Source organism: Lepisosteus oculatus, chromosome 1 (genome assembly GCF_040954835.1).
Source record: "Lepisosteus oculatus isolate fLepOcu1 chromosome 1, fLepOcu1.hap2, whole genome shotgun sequence".
Classification (NCBI taxonomy): domain Eukaryota; kingdom Metazoa; phylum Chordata; class Actinopteri; order Semionotiformes; family Lepisosteidae; genus Lepisosteus; species Lepisosteus oculatus.
Genome location: NC_090696.1, coordinates 16,555,143 through 16,582,244, shown reverse-complemented (window position 1 = coordinate 16,582,244; position 27,102 = coordinate 16,555,143). Strand labels below are relative to the sequence as shown.

General features: G+C 44.4%; 1 protein-coding gene across 4 annotated transcripts in view; it reads right to left on the bottom strand.

Annotated features, from left to right (window-relative positions):
• col2a1b (collagen, type II, alpha 1b) overlaps positions 1–23,169 on the bottom strand; it is a 57,029-nt gene extending 33,860 nt beyond the window's left edge. The window contains exons 1-16 of one of the 4 annotated variants that reach the window (XM_006629238.3): positions 22,835–23,169; positions 18,128–18,337; positions 16,615–16,631; positions 15,440–15,472; positions 14,475–14,507; positions 14,303–14,356; positions 11,183–11,284; positions 9,322–9,399; positions 6,900–6,944; positions 4,570–4,623; positions 3,791–3,844; positions 2,985–3,038; positions 1,630–1,683; positions 1,361–1,414; positions 834–878; positions 274–327 (exon numbers count right to left, since the gene is read on the bottom strand). In XM_006629238.3, the coding sequence (XP_006629301.1) occupies positions 274–327; positions 834–878; positions 1,361–1,414; positions 1,630–1,683; positions 2,985–3,038; positions 3,791–3,844; positions 4,570–4,623; positions 6,900–6,944; positions 9,322–9,399; positions 11,183–11,284; positions 14,303–14,356; positions 14,475–14,507; positions 15,440–15,472; positions 16,615–16,631; positions 18,128–18,337; positions 22,835–22,931 (1,038 nt within the window). In that variant the 5' untranslated portion in view covers positions 22,932–23,169. The remainder of the gene's footprint in view (positions 1–273; positions 328–833; positions 879–1,360; positions 1,415–1,629; positions 1,684–2,984; positions 3,039–3,790; positions 3,845–4,569; positions 4,624–6,899; positions 6,945–9,321; positions 9,400–11,182; positions 11,285–14,302; positions 14,357–14,474; positions 14,508–15,439; positions 15,473–16,614; positions 16,632–18,127; positions 18,338–22,834) is intronic. The other 3 variants (XM_006629240.3, XM_006629239.3, XM_006629243.3) reach the window with 3 other exon arrangements.
• Between the last annotated feature and the right edge of the window lie 3,933 nt (positions 23,170–27,102).

Sequence of the window (27,102 nt, the reverse complement as noted above, 5' to 3'; positions counted from 1 at the left end):
TAAAAGTATTTATATTTTAAAACAATGAGTACTTCATCCTTACAGTGAAAGGGAGAAAACATCTTAGGGAATACTTAGCTAGGAAAATAATTGGACTTGTTGTTTTATCGCGAGAGACCCATGATATAATTTTGTGTTAGCAACAATGATATCTTTAAAGACTGGTCAAAGAGACAGAAATGCACTATAGGACTATAACTGTAACCCTGACATGGGTGTTCTGACTGGGGGAACAAGACAGCAGTGTTGCCAGTCCAGGTTCGATTTACTCACAGCAACTCCAGCAGATCCGGGACGTCCTCTCTCGCCAGGCAGGCCGCGGGGTCCCTGGATCACAACAGGGAGACAGACAGAGGGTCAGATGTGCCATCACAATCAGCCAGCAGTGGAGCAGCATGGCGCCTGGGCAGGGCCAGTCCAGCTTTGCAACTCTACAGCTAAGACTTTAATGACTAAACGCAATATCTATCTGTGGTGTCTGCACATTTTTTATAAGCCTGTTCAATTGTTTAATCCTTCGATCAATTTCCAGAAAAATCATGCAATTGTGAATTTAAAATGTAAGTTTCTCACATGCATGCTAAAATATACTTCATGCAATGTAACTCTGAGGTCCATTAGTTCCACCATGGAACTGCTTGTCCACAGTTAGTGAGCCAGTGGAGAAATGGCTCCTGTGATCTTACAGTGTGACCTCTTTTGCTGACCTATTCTGCAGGAGTACAAGTGCTAAGTGCTTCATACCCAGTAAGAACTGCCGCATATGCCTCCTCAGAGGTGCCGCCCTGCCCAGCTCCAGGGGCACGTGGAGGATGGGGCAAGGGAATACTCACCATGGGTCCGGGAGCGCCATTCTCACCAGGGGCACCAGCTTCTCCCTGCAGGGGAACACACACAGGCACAGAGTGAGGCAGGGGAGAAAGAGCGGATCGAGCCGCAGTGGACTGCAAACCCGACTTGCAAAACTACCCAGAAAGTCACAAAACAACCAGCAAATGAATAAAGATCCCCCTAACAAAAAAATATCCAATCGCAGAGATTCATATTAAAAGAGTGGACATAAAGTAAGAATTTACAAAGTTGCCCCCATGATTCTGTGTTACAGTCTTTCACAAGAAGGTGAATTTGAAACCCTGACGTTCTCCTGCAACTTTTACAGGGGTTCCAGTTAGAGACCCTGCTTCCTCTTAGTTCCTGTTAACATGAACCCTTTCCCATAGAGAGATTTCAGTATTGACAGAAAAAAAAACTTTTTGAGGAGAAATATCCTTATATTTCTAGAGGAAACTGTAATGTGAAAATGCATGCTGGGAGAATGGAAGGATGGTCAATGCCTTGACCTGTACAAGAACAGGCCTACCTTTGCTCCTGCAGCTCCAGCCTCACCCTTTCCCCCGTCAAGACCTGGGTAACCCTGTGCAGCAGAGAGAGGAGCTGGGTTAGAGAGGAGTGGTCACTACACACCAGCAAGCCATATCATCTAACACAGCTCACAGTGGCAGCAAATGACATGATTAACTGTTTCCTGTTTAAAAGGACAGATAACCCTGCTCTTAACTTGGGCACCATCCATTTTCTCAATCCTGTTACTGAAGACCCCACATTCAAAACAGCAGTAGCGGTACTGACCCTATGACCTTTGATTCCAGGCAGACCAGGAGTTCCTGGGAATCCACGAGCACCCTGGGAGGTAAGAAGGAGAAAAAAAGTTAAAGGTGCGTCTAAAATCTTTCTCTTATGATACTGAACTGGGAGAGCCTTTCTGCTTGATCTCAGGTTGTAACTTGAGAACCAGTTGATTTTAACACTGCCTAAGTATCTACCAATTGTGAAGCTGAAGCAGCTACAGTACCACAAAAATATATTTTGGCACGCATGTACTCAACAGCACTTTGTTTCCCATGCAGAACTGCAAACTTCACTTCTGTAGATCAGCTACTGAGCACTGGCAAATATTAACACCATGAATCTCAATCCACTTGGATAACAAGGACAGCAGACATCTACAGTAGCTAATAATTCTAAGCAGTTGGCGAATAATAAATGGTGTTTTCGAGCAGTTTATATTCCTTGATTTAAAATAACACCCGCTACTGTTGGCTATGCCCTGCAGCTGGATCAATAAAACACAATGCAGTGCTGTCGACATAGGTAAAACAATAGGCCAGAGCACCCAGAAACAAGATGATTTAAAACTGATTGTGCTTTGAGGTTCCTGTAAAGCAGCACCTGCGATGAGAGTTAAGTGTAAGCTCGGGCTAGGTCTCCAAGCCTGTGAAATCTGCTTGTTTTTTGCTTGCATTCTGCAGTTCACTTGAAATGTTCCTCTGCAAGAGTGATCTTACTAATGTAGCAGGACAGGGAAGGGAGTGTGAATCTGGATGCTTCAGAAACTCCATATATACGGTATAACCTCATTCTGAGCTCTTCTTACAAGGGATTAAATGAATGACGGTGAAGCTCACCTCCTGTGTGAAAGGCAGCCCTACAGTACATGGTTCTACAGTAAAGAGGTGAGTCGACGGCTGCTCAGCTCTCAGGAAAAAGAAAACTGAGAAAACATCTTTCTTTTTGTTCAATATTTAAAACACTGACAGCAAGAAAGCCAATGTTTTAAATATTAATGACCTTAAATGACCTGTTGTCTGTATTGCTCATCACTCTGCTAAGACCCTTACTGGCTTTCCGTCCTCAAAATGCATCTTCTGGGCTCATGTGACAATGGTTCTCTACCAGATTAGAGCATGGCTTTATTATTACTTGCTACATAGGAACAGTTTTTCTGCCTCCGAATGTTGCTGAATGACACAATCAGCATTAGGCTTGCAGACACTGAGCTGTTCGCTAAACAGTTCTCTGATTCTTTCAGTCCCTCTGACCGCAGCCCAGAAATGACAGATCTCGACAGCGCCTGCTGCAGAGTTCCCCTTGCCCGTGCCCTGTTCGGCCTGCTTCTGCCCCACCCCTCCTTCCCAGACAGTTACCTGGGGCCCAGGAGGTCCGCGCTCACCAGCTTTGCCAGGCTTTCCAGCCTCACCCTAAAAAGTGAGTGAAAACACATACATAATAAATACAGGGGTCTGCAGAGACAACGTTGAAAAACACCAAGCTGAAGAAAAGTTCACATCTGCTACAAAAATGAAGAACACTGCTAAAAGTCTTCTCACTTTAAACTTTAATGTTACTTTGATACTACTAGTCAAAAGTGATTTATAAAATGTAAACAGTGCCACCCGGTGGCCAAATGGCATACTGATAAATGTTTTGTCTTTATACAGTCACATGCCACCTGGTGGCCAAGGATTGCAAGTGCACATTTTGGAGTCACGATTGCGCAGATAATTGTTTTCCTGCACACCCCTACAGATTTTTCTCACATTGAGACAGTATTTTTAAACTTCTACAACAACACACCAGAAAATGCGGTTTTACACATTTTAAATCTATTTAAACAGAGCCTGAATGGAACATATGGTAGATGAACAAGTAATAGGTTTATTCCAGGCTGAAAAGAGAAGAAAGAAACCACAACGTTTTGGCCGTGGAGCCTTCTTCGGGTGTGGAAGATGAATTTTAAATACGTCCAATCTTATACGAAGACTACTGCTCAATAGCTACTATTAAGAGTATAATTTCGGTGTAAAAGCAGGGCATCTTTACAGGAGTGCAGTTACAGCTCATGTATAGCAGCTGTGCAGTCCATGCATTCCACTGGCCCCTCAGTGACATGTTCCCTACAGTGAGGTTTCCCAGTGCGAACGCGTGCAGGGATGGGCGCAGCAGCACTCACGTCATCTCCAGGTTTGCCAGAAGGTCCGGGGGGGCCGCGGGGTCCCATTGGGCCCTGTATAAAGGTCACAGCAGGAAAGACACTGAGATAACAGCGGTGCAGAAATCAAAGCAGAGACCTCAATGATAAAACCAATGACAGTCTGTAAATGGTGGTGAAACTTTAGATGCCGAGGACAATGAGACTTATTTTTACTTCATGTCAGTTCCAACATTAGAGGGATAGTTTGTGATAAAAGGCTGCGGTCCCGTGTGCTTAATTAAGTTTCAACATCTGGGGTTTTACGTAGAAGACAAATGCAGTTTTAGGATATATCACTTTATACACTGGGAATGTCTTAAAAATAGTTTTGCTGGTGGGCCTGAAATGTGAACAGAGTCCACTTAATGGACAGTTCTCAGCAGTGAAGCTGGACTGTCCAGCTCATAGCTCTCTCGGGGGGGGGCAGGGAGATTTTAGGTAACCTCTCTGCTTTCCCACACTGTCCGTGTTTCTTAATTAAACGCTGTGCTGGAGCAGACAAACGCCTTGCAAATGGGATTTACAGGTAGATTAAGCCTGTGAACAAAAGCCTCTGCTTGAAGTCCAGCTGGTACCTGGCACCGCGCAGTGCCAGGACCTCAGAGGCCGTGTCGGGCCCTGCCAGCCCTCAGGCTGATCTCAATTGAATGTGACGCCCCCTTTACTGCGGCTCTTCCCAGCCTGCTCTGGGGCTGCCGCCCTCCTCCCAGGTTACCCAGCGGCGCGGCGGCGCGGTCCTCGGCTGCGTGGGTACTTACAGAGGGGCCGGGTTCGCCGGGCTCTCCGGGGTTCCCCTGGAAACCTTGTGGGCCCTAGGGTGCAGAGCACAAAGCGTTACACTCGTTACACTCTGGCATCAGGCTAACAGCAAAGCACATACAGCGGCGCAGGTAACAGGCAGCATGATTTCATGTTTCATTGAATTTTTCTCCACTCATACGAAGGCTTAAAACAACTGTATATTAGTGTTTAGATGTAACGAAGACCTCTCTCATGATGGAGGTATTGCTGACTAAAAAGTATTGGGGGAAACATTCAGATCATTTGTAGTACATGTGTAGTTGTACATACATTAAGTCTTAAAATAACTTCTTATTAACTTAATAGTAACTTTGCCCGATACTGTCTACCTGTCACATACAATCCTACATAAAGGATGTGCTTAGCAATATGCTTTTAAAAGAGGGCGGATGAAGGCAGGTAAAGACTGAGAACTGTTCCTCGGTTGTGAGCTTTAGCATGACATGTAAATTTAGGAATGGCCTTAGGTGCTCAGACAAAAAAAAAAATCCCTTTTCTCACTGAATCGTTTGATCAATTAGCACAATTGCTAGGCTCTCTGCCTTTAGATAAACTGGATGAAATAATCATCCAATTTACATATACGGGAATTGATCTGGGCAAGGCTCTCTTCAGCATTAGTAACCATGAAATTCAAAAGCCTTAACTGAACCAAAACAAAGTCCCGAAGAGTCCAGATGTGCATTCATAACGCCCAGAACCATTTCACTACCGTTAACAGCCACGTTTCCACTGTTAGTTGCCACCTAGTGGTCACAAACTCCATTAAAACAGTCAAGATGACATTAGCAATTACATTCCTTTTCAAAATCCCTTTTATCCCAAGTGCTAATCCTCCAATTGGGCCCCGTGCCCTGGCAGAAAATGAAGGGTACGTCTACAAAGATTGAGGCCCCCACATGACTCCAGTTTCTAATTAAGTGTCATGTCTAAACAGGACAATGCTACAGACCTTGGCAGATCTAGTGCAGGTCGTTAACGTCTGAAGACGGAAAGTCCTGCTCTCTTACCAAAAAAAAAAACATTTTGGCAATAACATACACAGGATGCCGAACGTAAATTGTTAGGTATTCTGTGTCTTCAGAAAAATGCCCCCAGGTTTCTCCACCTCTGTTGTAAGATAAAAGGCTTTAATAAAAGTTTCAGGCTTGACACATTTCTGGGCTGTCAGCTTGGCAGTGAGAACCATGTACATATCATGTCTGCTTTGATGTGATTATGATCTTCTTGTCTAACATCTAGGAAGACACTTAAAACTACGGGAGGCTCAGATTTAATACACGTATAAAAAAGCCACAATGTTGTTTTTGCTATATAAATCTCTCTTACAAACTAGGGTTCACTTTGAATGGGACTGTTTTAATGGCTGCAGTGATAAGAGTTTTCCCACCACCAGGCAAGTACACACAGTGGGGAAAATGTATACACTCCTCTGGGCAAACACATCCCACCTTTGAAACACTATTTCAGAATATACCACATTGCTAATTAAAAAAAAATCACCAAACACAAAAGAGAAGCACTCCTGACTCTCACACTTTTTAGGTGTGTTTTTGCAGAAGACGAACACAGAGAGGAGCCGGTCTGTTCGGGAACAATGTTTCTTTCAGTCCTGAAACCCTCGGGAGACTCTGCTTTCTGTTCTGCCCCTCATGGTTGTGACATGATCTCCCAGCCCACACGAGATCTTGCACGTCTGTCGGCACTATGTAATCCTGCCTCAAAACTCACATTTATACTCCAGCTTCCAATTCTGTTTAATTAAGTGGATTACACTGCATTTTTTGAACGTTTTGGCTGTGTTTTGTTGCAAAATGACTTGATATACTGTATGTCTAAGAAGACAGTACACGAAGACACAAAGATATGACTGTATGAATCACTGACAGAGTAAGAATGGCAGGATGACTGTACTAGTTGAACAGGACTGTCATACTGTTCACCTGAATGTGCTCTGACAGACTGTTAGCCCGTGCACAGTTCTTTAACCTCTCACAGAAAGTAACACATGGTTCTCTAGCAGTGGGTTATAGCAAAGGCCAGCATAATGTCTATACGTCTCTTACAATCATGTAACCTACAGTTTTAGATGAAAGTGTTTTGTTTTTCCAACATTTTAGATAGGAAATATTAATTTTGGACACCAGTCACTAAAGTTAGTGCTGTCCAGAGAAGAAGACGGTTATGGGCAGGTGATCACATCTCGGGACCAATGCGCAGACTCAGACTGTGGTTTTATTTACCCAGATTGGGGGTACTTATACAGGGAAGGCTGTTCGGTACTCACAGGAGATCCAGTGGGGCCAGGTGGTCCTCGGGGACCCATGGGGCCCTGTGGAATGGAAGAAGAAGAGAGGTCAAGGTGATGTCATTAACACAGTGAGGGCACCAGCCCGCAGCTCTGGAGCAGCACACACGCAGAGCTCACTCCCACTGTCTGAGCCCAGCTCTGTTCTTCTAAGCCTAGATACCGAGCTCAAGCGTGCATTTCTTTAAAAAAGCGACTGACTACCAGAATGACCCCCCCCCCCACCCATGCCGCTGAATTCAGTAATCTAATGGGTGCCCATTTTGCCCCACAGCAAAACAAATAGTTCCTCTACCTCAGCTGTCAGAACCACAAATCACACATTCCTCAGCAGCACGGGGAGAAGAGAAAGAGAGAGCTCTTCTCTCTCCTGCTGGGGTCACAGGCTGCAGCTGTGCAGGAGAACTATGCAGCTTCAACAGCTTCTTCCAGACTTATGTATGTATCCATACTGTATGCCCCAGTGCATTTTTGGGGGGGAGTAATGGGGGATATAAGACATGGTGCCTGTTGTACTCTGTTTGCAGTCTCAGAAATCTGTTATGTTTTGCATTAAACAGTTCACAGGAGATCACCGGTATTAAGAATGAATATTTTGCTTCCTATGGAGGCGGGTTGTATTCAGTTCAGTCAAGCCAAACCAGTGTAGGCTCCCACACACTTCCCATTACAAATACAAGAATTGTGGATGGAGACCACACACAGAGCAGCCCAGCCCCCTTCTCAAGACTACAGGCTATGTGAATTTAGACCGATTTAAGACTATTCCAGGCTCAGCTAGTGTAAAACCGAGACACTAGAGACAACCAAGACAATATTATCACAGGTGTCTAGGGGGAGACGGATGAATGGTTATTGAATTTCTTAATTGTTCCACTGGGACCAGCCCCAATGCCATTCTATACTGTGGTGTACTGCACTTGTGAAAGACCCGAATGGAAATGGTCCATGATGAGTTCTGAGATCTCTCTCCCGATTTCTCAATCCAAAATCTCACAAGCTGCGGAGGAATTCTTGCACAAGTGGCATTTCAAAACTGAATCATTTTGTAGTGCTTTTACCCTAAAATCACATCCATCCATGTCCAAAAATGGCAGTGAATGCTGACCTATGGACGACATGTGATATTGTTTATCGCTTATAGGTGTAAACATGCAGAGACTACACCTGAATTAGTCCAACACCACTGGTTAGGTTACAACACTCCTATAGCAATCGCACTGACATGGAAATGCATGTGACAATGCAAATGGAGTTTGTGCGGAGCCTACCTGGTTCTGACATTACCATTTTAATATACAACTTCTGGAAAGACAACACACTTCCTGAATCGCAGAAAACACATGTGCTGATGCACAGAGGCAAGCTATATCTGCACCATTAGAGTCAATGCCAACAGAAAAGAGTGCGTGTCTCATATTACTGTATTATTATTTTAAAACATGAGGCAATATTTGTACAGGAGTTAGAATACATCGAAAACGCCAGGGATCGCACAGGTCACATACAGCAAAGAATCAGTTCCTTGGTAGTTTAATTATCTTTCCCCAAGGAAAAAAGACAAGTTATTTTTACTTTGCAATCTACAAACTAAACTCCATCAGTTTCATAATCATACTCTTTCTTAGTATTTTTAATCAGATGGATTCAATAGTTTACATTTCATTTGTATCACCTGCTCCTGGGCAAATACCTTAGCCAGCGTATGCCCTTTCTCTGAAATCTCCATTAATCTGTTTTCCTTATTAAAATCATTCAAATCGGTCTTTCAGAAGGTGAGCCAAAAAAGCAAGAATCGCCTCCAAGTGCAGGTCTTTATGGGTACACAATAAAGGGTCTTGGGGGGGCTTGAGGTGTTCCCCACTTTCTGAGATCGCAGTAAATACTGGGGCAACCTCCAGACAGAGGAGCACATGGGGTGCTGTCCCTGGGTAAGCTCCTGGGAGGCCTCTTCCTGTGGCCAGTGCCAAGCGAGAGCCTAGCGTGGAGCCCAGAATACCCAGCAAGACTTACAGCTGCAGCTCAGCTGTGGGTGGAACCAAGCTTGAAGGCTGTACCTCGACCCCGAGGCGGTTCTCACTAAAGTGGGCAACAGTCTAAACTGGGCTCCTCTGCCACCTCAACCCAATAACGTCTGGAGTTTGGAAGACAGCAAATTAATGTTTTTTTAATTAATTAGTTCCTCAAAAAGGCAACGGTTTACCTAGCCGTTCTATATCTGTTCTAAATCTTCTGTTCTTCTTCCTGCGCTACAAATTTTGTTCGCCTCTCTTTGTCGTCCCATGTGCAGAGTTTTTTATGTTGCACAAAAGTAGACCAAGATTAATCTGATCTGGGAGCCTGCTGTGTCTCCCCGTGCCTCTAGGTGGCAGTGTTTTAATGCCATTAACTTATATCTTACCATTGGTCCTTGCATCACGCCCATCTGTGCACCACCTGCTTTCTCGTCAAATCCTCCTGCCATCTGAGCAGCAAAGTTCTGCAAGACACAAGAGTACATTTAAGGATCAGCGCACTGCTGTAGTAGTTACAGTGTTAATGCTATATTGTTCCAGTTTCCAGAAAGTTCACAGACAGGTCAGGCATTCCCTGCAAGCTTAATGGTGTGAAAAATTGTGAAACTTGGCTTATTTACTACTAATGATCTTAGGTGTGGGGTGCGTCTGTCTGAAATAGTGAAGAGTGGATCCACACTAGTCATGGGACCAAGGCTAATGGCAGGTAGAGATTTCATCCAACTACCACGCCTTTTTTGTAAACAATAGTTTAAGTCATTAGCTCAAACCCAGAAACTAAATTATGTTAAATTGTCTAAGCTACACCACGAACTATGAGCTGTTCCAATGGAAACTTCGAAGGTTGAGATTTTTCCCATTTTTTTTCCTCTCCCATGTATGTGATCCAACTGCTGTACAGTTTGGCATGAAATGTTTGTTCTCTCTGACACAACTGGATCTAGATTCTAGGCTCTGTTGTGACTCACCTTTTAAACGTTTAACTGTATGGTGACAGGACGGTAAAATCAAAGCTCTAGCACTCACAATTTAGTGATGTTACTGGAAGCTTTTCTGCACATTTGTAGTCAACGTTGTGAAGATTCCCAGACATCAGCTACCTTTGATTCGCGCCTTTGTCTACAACCCACCTCCAATTAAGGTCTTAACCTATTACTTCAAAGTACAGCGCCTGCCACCAGCTCTGCTTACACTACAATGGGTAACCTCAAAGCAGCACTGAGCACTGCAAGGAAACTAAAAACAGCTTCATCCTCTAAAGCCTCCACTTACCCCTGCCCTTTTCTGACATAGGATAATGTAAAATGGGATTATGATGCTTAATGTAGACAGGTGCAGCATATATGATTGAAACCCCATTTGTGAAGCCAATATCGTCTAGAGGAGATCCCCAGGTCGACTATGTACTAACTACTAAACAGATTACAAATGGGCTGAGCAATCTGGCTCATCAAGCCTTTCTTGTGTTCATATTAGTCCAAGAATGACCTCCCGGTGCGACAGGGAGCGCTACAGGAGGTCATTCTTGCCGTCTGCCATAAGACTGTACAACGCATCCACCTTGCGTCTTGGCAGAGGCAACAGCGACAGTGACCTGTTTCTGGACTAAACGCATATACACATATACTGCTACATCTGTTCTCTTTCTTTTTCTTTTTCTTTTTCCCGTTTACAACCACTTTTGTGCAATATATGCCAGGGACCTGTGCAATACATTTATATTTATATTTATATCTATGGTTACATCTATATTTATATTCATACGTGTGATACGATCTTCTGTGTACTGTTCTGTTCCAGTTTCCTCTTGTGTGTCCGGACTGTGAGTAACTCTTGTATTGTATTGTATGTATTGTACTATTAGTATATAATTCGTCACACTGTGGCTGTGTTGTCTGTGTAAAGCTGCTGTTGCACTGCAATTTCCCTCACGGGATCAATAAAGTATCTATCTATCTATTAGATTATACATTTTTGAGGCGACTGTGAGGCCATTACTTCACGTGACCACAAGGGGGCACTGCAGACACCACTTCAGTGTGGTGCTACAGCTGATTATAACACTGGGGAACAGGGGAAAGGGGCAGGAGGGGGGGAGAGAGGCACGGGGCTAGTTTTACGAATCCTTCCTCTGGACACACAAAGAGCCGCCTTGTCTTCACCCTACCCACCACGTCACCCCCCCCTCCCCTGCTCTCCTTCCTTCCTGGCCTGCCTTTGACAGGCCGCGGCTGGGTCGGTACTTACTCCGCCAAGGCCGGGCGGGCCGTTGGGTCCTGGGGGTCCGGGAGGACCGGGGTTGCCAGGAGTGCCAGGCTCACCATCTCTGCCACGGGGACCAGGGCTGCCCTGGTGGGGGGAGAGAGAAGGGGTTAACTCTTCGGTCGCGTGGCGCAGTGGCAGGGGGCGCCGTGTAGCTACTGTCTGTACCCGTATGAAACATACTGCCAGAAACAGAGAAGCAAGATGGATGAAAACGTAGCTCTTTACTCTTTATAGCGAAACAAACAGGGAATCCTCTGGAGCTACATTTTGCCTTTGCAAAAAATTCCCAAACCTACAGTGAATACACAAAACTTACTAATGCCCCCAGTATCTGAACTGTGTGTTGAAATGACTGGACAGAGCAGGGGCAGTCTGGGATAGAATGAAAACTATGGGTGGAAGGTGACCTCCACACAGAGGCACCAGTGAGTGTTTCCAGGATGGAGCAGCACAGCCACTGTCTGGACAGGCCGTGCTTATTATTAATTCCACTGTTGACCTGAAACATGACTATACAAAGCGAGAAAAAAGCATTACTTTTCACCGCTCAATCAGGAAAACAATCTAACTGTGCAGGGCACTATGCTATAAACTGCAGTGATCTGCTCAATGTCACAGGGCTAGAGACAAAAGTCTAGGTTCAATGGCTAAAGGCATTAAGAGACTAAGATCCTAATTTTCTTGTTGACTCAACAGTAAAAAAACAGAATCTGCCTCAATCACATAATGCTGATTTGCCCTTTAGTAATGCTATAGGTTGCTTAAGAGTAAAACGAATCCATTCTGCTTACTATATATTATAGTCATTGTGCTACTATGGGGAAACTATAGAAGTAAAATGAATATATACTGTGAACTGTTTTCTTATTTTCAACAGTGCTTGATTCTACTTCTAGGTTGATTACTGTTTAAACAATCACTGCACAGCACGTCTGTACATTGTACTGAAATATTGTATAAATATATTTTTCCAAGTTGTATTACTCTTCAAGTTTATTACCATAAAATAATTTAAATTAAAGTTATTTAGGAACACGTCTGCACTCTAAGAAGTGGGGGGAAAAAGGTTTAAGTATGTTTTTACAATCAAAACAGTATTTTTAGCCCATTCAGATATTGCTCAGAATAAAAGAAATACAGAAATTGTTCATGTGCTTCAAATAGGATCTATTATTTATTGGTTCTAGTTCAGAAATATCTGTAGGACTAGTTGTTCCAAACCAGTTACTCATCAATTACATAATATTGAGCAAGATAGGTGTCAATGAGCATGTCAGAAAGATTCCATTATTCCAGATGAACTTAATCTTTTTTGTTTGTTAAGGATATTAAGCCAATATGTTAATTATAGTTCTGTACAGTTCATATGCACCAAGACAATACAGTACATATCATAGATTCTGATGTTTTTCAAAAGCTCAGATCTAGAGACAATACAGCAGGATGTACAGTAAGTGATCAGGCACTCGAAGCCAGAGGGGACTAGCCAGAAAGTATTAATCCTCCTGAACAACCCCAGCTGAAGTCCACCCATGCTCTCTGACCGTCAGAACCAGGAAATTCACAGGTTTATCCCAATCAAGGGGTAAAACAGTCAAGCTGGGAAAACAATAATCACCTTTGGAAAACAACTGTAGACTTGGGTTTTCTGGTCTTGTTTACAAGACACAATTTGAAGAGGTGCATTTTATGCCTCACATAGTTAAACACTGCTAAGATCCATTTCCATCAGCACCCATGATCAACGGCATGTATATACAAGACTTCATCCCAAAGGATCCCAAAGTGCTTCTCACACAGGAAGGGATGCACTTCTTCCACTCCTGGGTATTGAGCAGCTGTCATTATGTGCCAGCAGCCCCACTGCACAGCAGGCCAGGTAGAGATGGGAGAAACTGCAACACCTCTACTCTTTTGAGCACTCACAGGAGGGTGGCACCTCCAACAGCAATTCTATTCTAGAAGGAATACCAGTAGCGACACCTACTGGTCAACCAACACCTTATTGCATCTGTTTCAGTTTTGTTTCTACTAATACTAATAATAAACCTTATTATATACAGTGCTTTGAAAAACAATCAACTCACAGCACTTCTGGCATAGAATGGATCAGAAAGTGCAATGAACACTGACTAAACCATGAAACCACAAGAAACCGAGAAACCACATGTTCTTCATCCAGCAGTGAAAAGACTGGCTCTTTTGTCTTTGGGGAAAGAAATGAAAAATGAGCCGTGGATTTGGTTCCTACCTGCATAAGTTCTCATTAGGAGAGAAAGAGAAAAATCAAAAGAGACCACTGAGTCTGCAGCTGTCAAGGCGATTAGAATAGTGTTCAGCTCAGGGTAAACTAGTGACCCCAATTACAGGTCCTGCATTCCTTCTGTGGATTTGCTCTCAGCAGAAGGCAGGAGGATTATCGGTAAAAATAAAACTCCCACCCACCTTGCCCAGGAAAAGCTGAAATGACAAGCCTCACAAAAATGTAAAGAAGACGTTTCAAGAAGCACGGGAAGGGATACTGGGACCAGGAGTCCACTCACTTTCCATTAACCACTTCCTTAGTCAAACTGCAGACGCACGGTATGCATGCGGACAACAGCATGCAGGCTGAGGGGCCTAGGAACACACCTCGCGGCAGGTATTTCACTCCTCATGGGTGAGGTGGGGAACTCTGAAATCCCCATCCCCTGCAGCCACAGAAGCATTCCTTATTCACCTGCTGTACCGATCACGTGGGTGAACCCCTCTCGGTACCACAGAACTCATTTTCAGCAGCGCTAGAGCAGGGACTTTTATAGATTAATATCTGCTTTGCAACAAAGGCTCACAGGCCCACGCCTGACAAATCCACAGAGTCCCCAGCGAACCTTGCGCCTGGTACATCCACTGGTCTATCTCCCATAAAGAACTACGCAGGACAACACGAGCAGATGAGCGCTCCCGCCCAGGAGACAAGATACCACGGCCACAAACACGCCACGCCGTCTACAGCGAAACCGATCGGGAAAAAACAGTCAAGGGGCCATTTCTCAGCTTGGGTGCAGCCGAGCACAACGTTCGGCCCCAGGCTCTCCGGGCGAGCGATCCGGCGTGACTCACTTTCTCGCCCTTATCCCCTCGCTCTCCACGCGACCCCTGCTCTCCGGGTGGGCCCTGCGGAGACAGACGGGAGGAGTCAGCTGTCGAGCACGAACAGGCAGGCAGGGCATCGACGTGTGAAAAAGAAACCAGGCCCAAAGGCTGTGACGGGTCTTGTTGGACATGTACATACCATGGGGCCCATCGGTCCTCGTGGTCCTACAACCTAAGAGAGGAAGAACAGCAGGGCGTTAGCATCAGAGTCACCAAATAACTAACACCACAGTGTGCATCAAAATCAAATCAAATATGCCCATGCTAAAGTATCACATACAATTAATACAAATATTGAATATATAAATTCTGATATATATATATAAAGTAGCTGCATACAAAGTATTTGAAATTTTAAGGTGGGAGGGGGTTGTGTTGTGTTGTGTTTGAACTATTGCACAACAGCCTACCCAGGGTTACTTCACTTGGATAAAATAATAAGTAACAGTTGAAACATAATCAATACAATATCAAATAAAAAACACCAAAAGCAGCCCCTGCATCTTGCACACCAGTACAAGCAGTAAAACTGCTGGGAAGTCATGCCCAGTAGGTTTTTACTTTTGGTCATTGTAAAAACGAATCCAGAAAAGCACAAGACTGCCAGGCGCATAATTTCACCAGGCTTAAAACAGGGTGAGAAACACTATACATCAATTGTGCATCTTACAATAGGAAGGCTAAATTATTTCAGTCTGCTCCACAGCACTCAACCTCCCTCCCTTCTTGGCCAGTTATCCTCTAGATACAGAAATAAGCTCTGTTGTCTTTGGCAACAGGCCCAGCGTGCGGACTACTGATCTGAGGCGCAACAGCTATTTCAGTATCATACGGAAATCAGCTCAATTTGAGAACCCTGAATATTTCACGTTGTGAGAAGCCCTTCACTACTTTGGCATCATCAAAATAACAATCATAATGTGCCTCCTAAGTCTGAACAAAGAACCTTTCATTTTAAAATTTTCAACCACGTCATACAGCACTACAGAAATCAGAAACACACTCATAGTCTTGGGATTGCATTTTTGAAACAGGGATCTTTTGAAACGGCGAATATTTCACTGTTGTTAATATAAGCTGAAACCCCAAATCACGGACACTCACATCTGTGATATCTCCTGGTTCACCTTTCTGTCCCTGTGTGGACAAACACAAACAGAACAGGAAAATGAGTACATTGTCTGCACAGACGGAACCAGTACATCAAGGCTTGTACGTCTGGCCCTAGTCAAACAAGCAGTGCCAATGAAACAGCGATTCAAAACAGTCAGTCCAGGGGCGCTTCTCGATTTTCTTTGGCAACTGAAAATGAATGCAACTGTAAAAAAAATTCAGGTGCTATAATGGAAAAATCAGAGTTTTTGTGATGTCATCCTTCAGCGAGCTCGGAGACCGAGCCTGGATTTTGTCTTTAAAACAGATTGTTCTGTTTTCTGCCATCCTCTTTGCCTTGCCAGACATATTCTGTTGCAGCCATAACGGCTCTGACGAGGCTAGAGCGCTGGACTCCATCGAAACCAAACGCTCAGTTTTCCCCCCTCGGTGTTATGACACTAATAGAGGAGGCTTTTAAGTTTCATCAGTTTCAGCAGTCCAGATTACTGCTACTGCTGAAGAAAATGCATGGTGATGGCCTGATGAATTCAAGATTTATGAAACAGAGCACCTTCAAACAACCAGCATCTTCAAAACCCTCTGAAGAGCCTTCCAACCGTGCAGTGTAAAAACAGTGTACAGTGTATTTTACATGAGCTCAGCCCGGGACACAACACATATCAAGCCTCTGTGTTACGGTCATTATTTTCTCTCAGGCATGTCATGCAAACGTATCAGTACTTCTACCCATGAATGTTAAGTAGGATCTAATTAACCAGTGTCCTACAAAAATCTATACATATTACAAAAAAAAACTGCTTAAACCATAAAAAAACTCAATCATTACAATCACTACTTTTCTAGGATTACATTCCACGGTTTATTGTTATTTGCAGTCACAAAGGAAGTGTAGTAAAAAGAAATAGCTGAAAAACCTGACCTAAGCTGAATATGGTCAAGATTAAAAGAACAAAAAAATGGGCATCATTTTAACTTTAACGATGGCACAGTTGAAACATCGGCAACACCAAACCCTGCGAGGGACCGTGCCTGTTCAACACCCCGTTCCTTTGCTTCACTAGTTTCCAAAGCACTGATGGTCTGTTAGATTCAGACAGGAGTGAGCTGTGCCATATTTAAAGCTATGTCTGCCTGCAGAAGACAATTACTCAGTATGGCCTCACCTTAGCGCCAGGTTGACCTGTTGATAGGAAAGAGAAGAACAAAAAACATGAATAATCATTCAAAACTCATTTACATCCATTACATCACTGCGGCTTCCTTCCTACTGTAGCTAAACTGGGACTATTGCTGGAGCCAAACTGAACTAGGAAAGTAGTGACTGACACACAGGGAGAGATCAGGGGACAAGGCAGAACTAGCAGTGAACCCATCCAGGCCCGACACAGTGTTGCCATGGAGAAGCACCCATGGCAACCCAACTCCCATCTCCAGATGCTCTGAGGTAGCACACCCAAGCTGAGCAGAGGCAGAGGGTACGGGAACATGCAGACAGCAGCAAAACAGCAAGGCATGAAGGTTAAAGGGCACTCGGGCTATGAATCTAGTGTGAAAAGCAGTGGCCGAGCTGGTTATTAATGGAGTAGTTTTTTAGAAAAGTATGGCTGAAAGAAAACAGTCTGCTTATCACCTCTGCCTGCTAGCAGGGTAGAAAATGATGTTACTGAAGCCAGGAAGGAGGATATTAGCAACACTCATAGCAAAGACACAGATATTCTGTCTGAGGCAATCTCAAGGCATCTTTTTGTAGCATGGAATGGTTATTGTAATATTATTTCATGGAATTTACTGTTTCACAATTAACCCTTTCCTTACACCAGACAGGCCATTATGAGGCCAGAGAATCCAGGAAATATTTGCCTGGGTTTCCCAGCAATTCAGATGCATGAAGAGACATGGGAACCACAGCAATTGGAGACAATATTTAAAAAAAAACAGTGAAAGAAAAGGATTTCAAAAAGAGCACTTCTAATTTCAAAGGACTTGCATTAATATGTTGCTATTGGTTTTTAAGGTACAGATTTGACCTCAAAGAAAGAAACTGTGCACTGAATTCTAATTTGGAAGGAATTTCTGAATACACTTGGAAGTTGAATGTGCTATTTATGTAGTCAAACTACCATCTACATTCAGCTCCACTGCCAAACAAGCAGATAACTGAGTTTATTATTTTTAATAAACTATATTGAAAGGTCTGCTTAAAACTGCCTAAAGCTACCATGTGTTTAATTTCTTTTGTTTTTTTAACCCTCTTCCTTAAATCAGTTTGGTTTTCGGTCCAGAAGACCTCGCAAGGGGTAGACTAGGCCACGTCTGAAAGTATTTCCATAATGAATTCCATATGTGCCTACGATACTGAGAATGGAAATATACCCTAGCAGGCCGGGCCAGGGTTAGCCAATTCTATGAAGGTTGTACCTTTTTTTTCCAATAGCCAAGGCCATATACACAGAAAAGTTTAAAAAAATAACTGCTGCAGAAACGCAGAAATAAATGAATTTAGAAGCGCTTCTTCTGTTGTTAATTGTGAAACTGGAAACTACACCATCAGATTGACCCGTGTCTCGGGCACAGTCGAGACTCCTGGCCATCCGTGGCTGTTCACTCTTTCTAACAAACGTTGAGAAACCTGTAAACACGGTAATTTATTTATGAAAGTGGAAATAAATAAATTACGACCACCAGGCGAAGACTGGCCAGCGGGGCAGATGGGGCAACACTCTCCGAATGGGATCTCGGGGTTAGGGCAGTCTTTTAGCTCCTCGCAGATAATCTCATCGCACAGGATAGTCCCAGTGTCGCACACGCAAATCCGACACGGCTCCGGCTTCCACACATCCTTGTCGCTATAGCGCTGGCCGTCCTGCACGCAGCTGCCTGCTTCCTCTGCGCAGGCCGTGCGCAGGAGCCAGGAGGCGGGGGGAGGAGGGCGGGATCAGGAGAGAGAGAGAAGTCATCACGTCAGCAGGCAGGCAGGCCTGTGATGTCACACACACACACACGGCGCCCCGCGGGAGCAACACGTACAGGTGCGTCTGGACCCCCCCTGTCGCTGCTGTGCCGTGTTTGCAGCGGCGATGTGGAGAGACGGGAGGACAAAGCCCAACAGACGGACACAAAGACGTTTACTTTTGCTTCATTTAAAAAAAAAATGATGATGTAGGCCGTGTCCTCCAAATATGGCAAACTCCTTCATTCGTAACCAACTTCAAAAAAGATCAGGCACTCGTCCCACAGTCTCAAAACATCACTGCACGGACAAGTCAAAGACTCCAACAATCCCAAACGGATTTGCTTTCTAAGATGCAACCTGCAAATTCTCTGAATTCTAACACTAAATAACCGTCACATTTCTGTTATTTTTTTTATAGCTATAGCTTAGGTATGCCTTTCCCAGGAGATATGGGATGATTAATACTTCATAAATGGAAGAAAATTCCTGTGACTATTTGGTCTATTTTTTTCTCTTTATTAAAATGAAATCGAGAAATAAAATGAAATGGGCGAGGGCAGCACAGTCATTAGATTGAAGGTGAACACTGGTGCCTGTCTGCTCCTGGGTCTTTGGGTTTGAGTGCAGACCGGGGCACCTTCCATGAGGCGTCTGCAAGCTTGCCGCGGGTTTGCATGAGTGCTCTGGTTGTCTCCCACCTTCCAAAAGACATTTTAACGAGGTCAGTCGCCGTCTCTGAAGAGACCCCTGCTTGGCAAGGGGTCTAGTCCTGCCCGGGTCTGCCGCGACCCAGCACCCGAATAAGCGGCTTTCTGATAATGACGGGCTGGATTCGCTGAGCGAGAGGTTAAAACTACGATAAATCGACGCAGTAAACTAAACTCAATGTGCAATTCCACAATCTACCACACGGCGGCAGTGTGGCGCTAGGCAAGCCGGCTGCTCAGCTTTGCCAAATCGGATCCTCCGTCAGAAAGCTTCATTCAGTTCGAGATTACAAGGCTGAGTGCCGATGTTTGTACGCGCAGACTGAGGTGTTATTATATATAGCAGGCTGCGGATGGACCGAGAGGCGCAGACGCGTTTCCCTTCCCGTCCTTTCATTTCATCAAAGGTCTAGTGTCTGATAAGCATTAATTATATACACAGACGTCTAGTAAATACAAACTGTGCGCAACCCCTTAAAACTGTATTACATTAAAGGCGTTTTAAAAAAAGTAACGTGTTATTTTTCCTTGACTCGATATAGCACAACGGGGAAGCACGGAGCTTTTTGCGGTGTTTCTGCTCAAAAACACGAACGCAGCGTGAACGCCTCTAAACGTTGAGAAGAGGGCAGGGAAAACACTAAACTAAGGGTGCACATCATTAAGTGTTTTTTTAAACTTAATTCATATTCATTTGGACTACAGCAGCCTACGTATATAAACTCTGATAATACTGCGACCGTGCCAGCTATTGCTTAATTGGGTTTTACTGAATATAGTAAAAAGTCATTTTTACGTTTGTTTTTAAAACGAATTCATTAAAATAATAGCAAAAAGTTAAAGGCGCAATTCTATCCCGGGACAGATGGAACAGATAATCCCTGTAATTTCAACACAGTCCTGGAAACGTATCCGTGCACTGTTTGGAGATGGAAAATTCTCTCTGGGCGAAAGGATAACTCCTCGTCTATCCAGAATCAAAACAGTTCTCACAGTCTGAAAACCCCTTCTCGTTTACCTCAGGATTGAAATACTTTCACCATACAATTGACATGGAATGGAAAACAAACCCAGAATTAACCTGAGGGCAAAAGCAGAAAGTGATCAGAATACATCCGCACACTGCACAGAGCAATTAAAACAAATTTCCATAGCTGCACAGTGAGGAAGCTGCAAAGTTATAAAATTGCAGTTGACACACTAGAATCCTAAATACTGTTTGAAATAGTGCACAAATAATGACTGGTTTTTATAAATATTTTAAAAACTCTCTCTTTCCCTCCTAATCCGTGCACATCGTTTTGGGATTCTTGTCTTTGAAAGGATCTCTAAAAATGCATTTTTTTTAAATAAAATGAAAAATATGCATTTTGTTCTTTGATAACTAAAGCCTAACGGTGAAGCCAAAACGAATAACGTTGGACCTTCTGTAAATAACGCATTTCCAAGCTTTGACGTGAACAGTTGAAAGACTGTGACGTCCCGAAGCTGCCGTCGCGCGGGCCGGTCGGTGTGTTTACCTTGGAGACCCAGGTCGGCTCTCGGGTAACCCGGCGGACCTCGAGACCTATGAATGGGGTCTTTCTTAAAGAGACAGAGCCCTTAATTCACGAGGTGCTGCTTAAACAAACGGCGCTTTTAAACCCATCTGGAAACCGCGACTCCCGAAGACGCCAGTTCAAACACACTGAACAATGGAGAAAGGACAGCCTTCATTGACATACCTGACTCCCCCCCACCCTTTTAAAGAAAAACGAGCAGGTTTATGCTTTCCAAGGTATATCCCACGATTATCCTTTGCAGGGTGTCGTGATAGGAAGTTGTTTGCCCAAATTAAAATATTTGCCCCATTTTCAATTGGAACTCCTAATTTTTTCCCCTTGAGGCTCTACGCTATAGGACTTGTTACTTTCCTGGATTATGCGTCAACTCCAAAACGCAGCACGTTACTGCGCTTCAAGTCATACTATAGACGGAAAAATGCCCCCTACATCAAATGCAGGTTTGGTGAATTTAAGCGGGTTCAGAGGTCCCACATGAAAAAGCCGTCTGGGAATGAGGGTGACAGGTTCACCGGCCGGCTCGGACTCGGTGACTGGAGTGACCCTTTGAGCCTGCCAGGCAGGTCCCGAAACATCTGTCTGCTTCGGGAAGATCCTCCAGGGCTGGCCCAGGGGCCTCTGCGCGGCTGAAGGGGTATCCGGAGCATACAGTAGCACTTTTTTCTTCCCACTTCACCCTTTTCACTCTACCTCCTCCCGCTTTTCACTACGGACAAAACTAAGGCCGACCTCTTACTTGGTGAGAGAACAGCTATGTTAAATAACGCATTTTTGTCCCCCCACCCAAAAAAAAACGTTTATTCATTACATTTTCCAGTAGCTCTGCTCGCCAGACAATCTTCTGTATTCAAGTCTGTCTCAAATTTTAATCTGGAAAACAGATGGATCCACTAAAATCCTATGGAACATTACTGCTGGCTCAGTTCCATCAACTGTTACCTCTTTTTTTTATTTGTGACGGATTTCTTGTGTTTTCATGAACCTGAAATGAGTGCCGGGTGCGGGGAGCTAGAGCTGACCGCGGAGCCCTACCAGGTGGGATTCGACACGAGCACATCGCGAGGAGACTCGGGCCGGCTCTAACGCCAGGGCTGCGTCGCCCCCTCTCTGCATAAGCCCCGGTTCGACTCCACTCCCCCCACCACGCACTCGGCTGGAATGCCTTTCACAGAGGAGCCTTGAGCCCGACCACCTTCAATTCCTGAGTCTATTTTTAAGACAGTCCCGAGAAGTAAAAAAAAAAGCCTGTCAAAACCTTTTCGGAATGTCTTTAAAACACCCGCAGGTGTCCCCCGCTCTGGGGAGGGGGGGGGGGGGTGGGGGCGATCAATCTGAGCTGGAATTCAGGACGATCTGACTGCACACACACAAGAGCGAGCGAGCCTCGGCTGTCCTTCTGCTATCGCCTCTCAAGAAAGCTCTCGCCCGCAGCTATCCCGAGAAAAAAACATCGCACTATGAAGAAATAAACGAGCAAACGCGAGTACAAAAAAAAGATAAGTCTTAGACGCTGCCAAAGCGCGTCCAGACAGTTACAGTCCTAAAACTCTCTCGCTCGGCTTCCACGCTTTGAAACTTCTTAGCAGGTACGAAGTGCGTCCCCCAGCCCCGCGACACCCTCACACGTACAGGACTGAGCTCATGATTGTCCAGAGCCCGTGCGGGTTTTAGACCTTTTTCAGAAGAGTTTCAGGTACCTTATCAACGCTTCTCCGCTTTTAACGGTAGTGTTACCGTTAGAAGCCACAAAGCCTGCTAGAGATACACTAAGGAATTACTGTACCTGCAGTGTATTCAATGCATACAGTCTGACCAATAAACAGCTTCTTTGCACGTTGATAAAACAAAAACGAATGCAAGTAAGTTTAGCTTTTTAAAAGTGAAGTTACTCATATCTACACAACCTGATACACTTTACAACTCACGTGACTGAAAAATCCTATGATAGGACGTCTGCTCGACTGACTGCAAACAAAGAATACTTAAAAATAAAAATATTAATATTTTTAATATTGCAGGATGGACCCCTCCGTTCGCAGACCTTCCCAGACCAGCTCCCGCGATCAATAAAAACAAAAAATACACAAACAAAATGAATAACAAAAAAAAAATCTGTGCAAAGTTTCAGAACTTTTTTTTTGTTAAAAAAAACACAACTTACGGACATCCTCTTCGTCCTGGCATTTGACAACCGCTAATAGAATGACTTGAGTTGCTGCGATTAGCAGAACAGTCCTTGAATCCAAAAAGCTGAACATGTCTAAATATTAGACATGCAGGGCCTTTGGGGATGAGTTGAAGGGCCGAAGGAGGATCAGAGACGGCTCGTGTTTTGTCCCAGTAGCTACCGAGCCGTCATACAGTCAACCTTTCACAACCGATGGGGAATCCGGCACCAGGCCTCAGCAGAAACTCAGCACTGTCTGCTCTAGGCCAGGCACCGCGGTTTTATGTCCACTCTGGCTTGAATGGATCTTCGTATATTCCCAGATACCAGTCCACCCCCTACCCCCAGCCAGGCTGAAACCCGAGCCCCGTCTCCCTCCCCTTCTGCCTGCCGCTTCCATTCTCCCAGACCCCTCCTTCTCTCCTGCGCTGACAAAAAGGGGGTACCCAAAAAAAGTTACACTTTTCCTCAACTCAGTCACCCACCCCCCCGCCACTCCCCACCCCCTCTTTGCCGTCCCAATCTCTCCTCCCCGCCCTCTCGCCGCCCGTCTCCGCCAGCCCGCACAGGAGCTGCGCTCTTGAGTTCAAGGAGAACACCTTCAGCTCGATTTCTTTTAAAAACCCGTTCTTCGGTTGCTTTTAACGCCGATTTTCCGACTACCGTTCGTTTTGAAACTTTCTTTTCTTCTCTGTTCCTCCGTTGTGGCTGTTCGTCGGGCGCTGTCTCTTTTTCTAAAAAAAAAACCTACACACACACACATACACACTAAGGCGTTTAGTTCAGGACTTGTGCGAAGATTTATAACATCGTAGTATTTACAGACGAACGAATAAAACGATATTCGGCTCCTGATGTCGGTGACTTTTAGTGCAGCCTGACACCGGCGCGTTTGCTTGGCAGAAATTGGTGTACAGTGAATTTTATCAAACAAATTGTTAATTATAAGTGACTGAAGAATAAGAGTAGGACTTCGATTTTGCAAAGCTTTGAAAACCGATTATTAACGGGTTTACGTTTTATCGATTGCAGACCAGCATTTAAAAAAAAAACACCTCAGAATTAATGTAGAAAATGCCGGAACTTCGCCTCCATAATCCGAAATATCGCAAATTGACAGAACCCTTAACTAGTCTTTAAATGTCCTGTTTTTGATAGCCAGACGCAATGGATGAAAGTTTACTGTTCGACTTTAACGGTACTTATTCTAAAACTTTTAAAGTGTCCATTACGATAAACGTACTGGTATCAAAACACACAACTAATAGATCTCCGACAGAGTAGTTCGAGTAAAAAAAACCCCGGATAATTTACACTTTATCGGTGTTTAAAGTGCGGCTTTTAACGTTGGACCTCCGTGCTGAAATGGAGAGAGCAGGTCCGAGTCACCTCGCCACAGGCGAGACAAACTTGCTTCCTAGAATCTGAATAATTTTCGCGATTGATGCATTGTTTCCCTACACAAGTTCGACTTTGAGACGAAGCCTTTCGTTGGCTACCCAGCCTTCAAAGAGTTTCAGAAAAAAAGCCCCAATAACGCATGTATGATCAAGTCTTTGACGGGAATGGTTTCTTCCTCGGAAGATACAGTAGACTTCAAAAATCTAAAGGTATGTAAATATGCGAAATACGATCTCAAGACCTCTGTTTATTTTTATTTGCTCGGTGCTTGAGACCCACATTTAAACTTTCAATTCTTTAACGAAACAAAAAAGCTTTGACATAGTTTATTGTCGTGAGTCTCGAGGAGGTGGAAACCGGAACAAATCCCGATAAGTTTTATAAGCACGGCGGTAGAACTATTCGCCAGTAGCACTACGTGCCTGTGACAGCTCTCTGTAAACGGTCAAAGCATTTCCTTAATTAAACCAGCTGTCCGCGTTTTAATTGCTCTGCTAGAAACGTCGGTATTTTTCTACCTCGGCATTTCACCAAAACCAGCTGTACATTTTAAATAAAAAGTGAACATCTTCTACAAAGACCTTTCTGAAGCATCTTGCAAGACTTTGCACTGTCTAAAAGTCGTATCTCCTCTCCAAAAAACTAAAGATTGGCTAGTCAGTGAAGGTTTCCCCCACAGGTCGCTAATCTTTGGAGAAGAAAAACATAAAAATACTCATAAACCTTTACAGGGCAGTAAGGCTTTTGCAGCAAGGATGCTTATGCGCTGTAATGCAATCTTTTAAGTAGAACCTTGGTTCCTAAACCAGCAAATTATGAAATATAAACAGCTGTGAACTACAGGCAAAATCTCAGATTCCACTCAAGGGTGCAATATGGTTTTGTGGTGGATGGCCTAAACAGATCAGTAGCAGTGTTAAGTGGTGTAAACAAACTACCACACTACAAAGGTCTTGTCATCTGCTTCTTAAAACTCTACAATAATAGACTTAAGAAACCTACATTAAAAAAAGGAGATGCTCTCATTTTTCTTAAGCGCACACAAATATTTCTTCATTTCGTCTTCCAGTTCAATAGTTAATTGCACAGGGTGGGTGAAGGGGCCATTTCATTGGCTGAAAGAGTGGGGGAAGGGGTGGGACAGGCCGTCAGCAGTGGGTGGAACCAGGTGCCATCACCTGGTTTGACAGTTGACCTGTCAATCATAGCCTATTCAGAAAAAATGGGCCAGACTGTCTGGCCTGTCCCCTATATAAATGAGAGCTTGAACACAGTATAGGGACAGTCTAGACTCTAGCTATGGTACAGTAGCTAAGAGCAACACATCCACAGGCAGCTACTTCTGCTGGCTTCCGTTTTATCAGGATGGGGCTTCAACTAGACAGGCACAGGTTGCTCTTGGCTGTTATCTGACCCCTTTACTGATCATGGTGAGGCTGTGGCGGCTCTTTCAGAAAGGAGTACGCAGTGATTGGGAGCTCAGTGGACCAGGACTGTGCATGATGGGAGTAGGGTCAACAGGCTTCAGATTCAATGGATTTACTTTTTTTTTGGCATGCAATTTTAAAAAAAGGCCCGGGCTCTAAAAGAGACTGGCAGGAATTTCCACAGCAGTGCTTTCAGTGCGCAGATTCCTGTCACTGGAGCACGCGCTGCCTTTCAAGGGTTTTTCAACACATCAGAAGCTTTTTGGGCTCACCGCTGCATTTTACTGCCGGGACAGCAATTATCCACATGGCTTTGTGAAAAGTTGTGAACTGAGCTCTCCGGAGGTTAACAACACCCTCCAAAACACATTGACAGACAAGAGCCTCTTATCATTTGTGTTGCTGGAAACCTGTTCCTTATTTTTATGGTCTAGAGCAGCTTGTGCATGATACTGCCATCCTCCTTCTCCCCAGACTGGCACAGGGGCAGTATGGCAGGGGGAGTGGCACTTTTCTAATGGCTCAGCCGAATGCAGCAGAACCCCCCCCATCACAGCAATGCCTGTTGATTACAATAAAAAGGCACGAGTGCTTACCAACAATTATCTACCCTGTTCATAACTGCAACATCTCGAAACCAGGTGCACTGAGGCAAATTCTACAGTAAAAAGAAATATGTTTATGTGACCTTCCGAAGTCCAGACCACCTGGAACAGCTCTGTTCCGTCATGTACCAGCAATTAAAAATCTGGCGTTAGGGGGCGCTCTCCTTTACACGTAAAATATCATCAAGCATGCTGTGCTTCTCCGGCAATTAAAAGGGAGTTATTATGATGTAATTTGGGAACTCCCGGTCATTAGGCCGAAAAGCCTGGGGCTAGAAGGTTAACGTTGTTGCAACCTGAATGGACATGCACCAAACATCGCTTCGTTTCACTTCCTTTTTCAAAAATCTCCCTGTACTCCAAACAGAATGTGTACTTTCCTGTTTCCAGGTACTCCTGGTTTCTGTAACAGTTAGGTCCTGCAGAGGAATGTAGATACAGTATTACCCACTATCTTATCAGGATAAGGTCAAGTTATATATAGAACAGCCAAGAAAGACCGGCCGAGGTGTGATACCTGCTGTCGTATCTTACTTATTTAAAGCTAACAGCCAGCATTCCTCAGGGGTATATGAATCGTTTTCATTCAGAAAGAAGCAAGGCCATCTGAAATATGCAGCGCATCTTCACTGCCGTGGCCTCCACTGTTTCATGACCCCCAATCCATGAAACGTCACATTGTCTACCCCCCCACAGAGCACATACTGGGCACCCAGCATCATTTCCGTTCACTTATTCAGAGGGGCGAGCATGTGCCGAGAGGTTCAGAATCGGGGGCGAAAGTTTTGGGCAGGTTACAGGGACTTAAAATGTTTCAAGTTAACCTTTT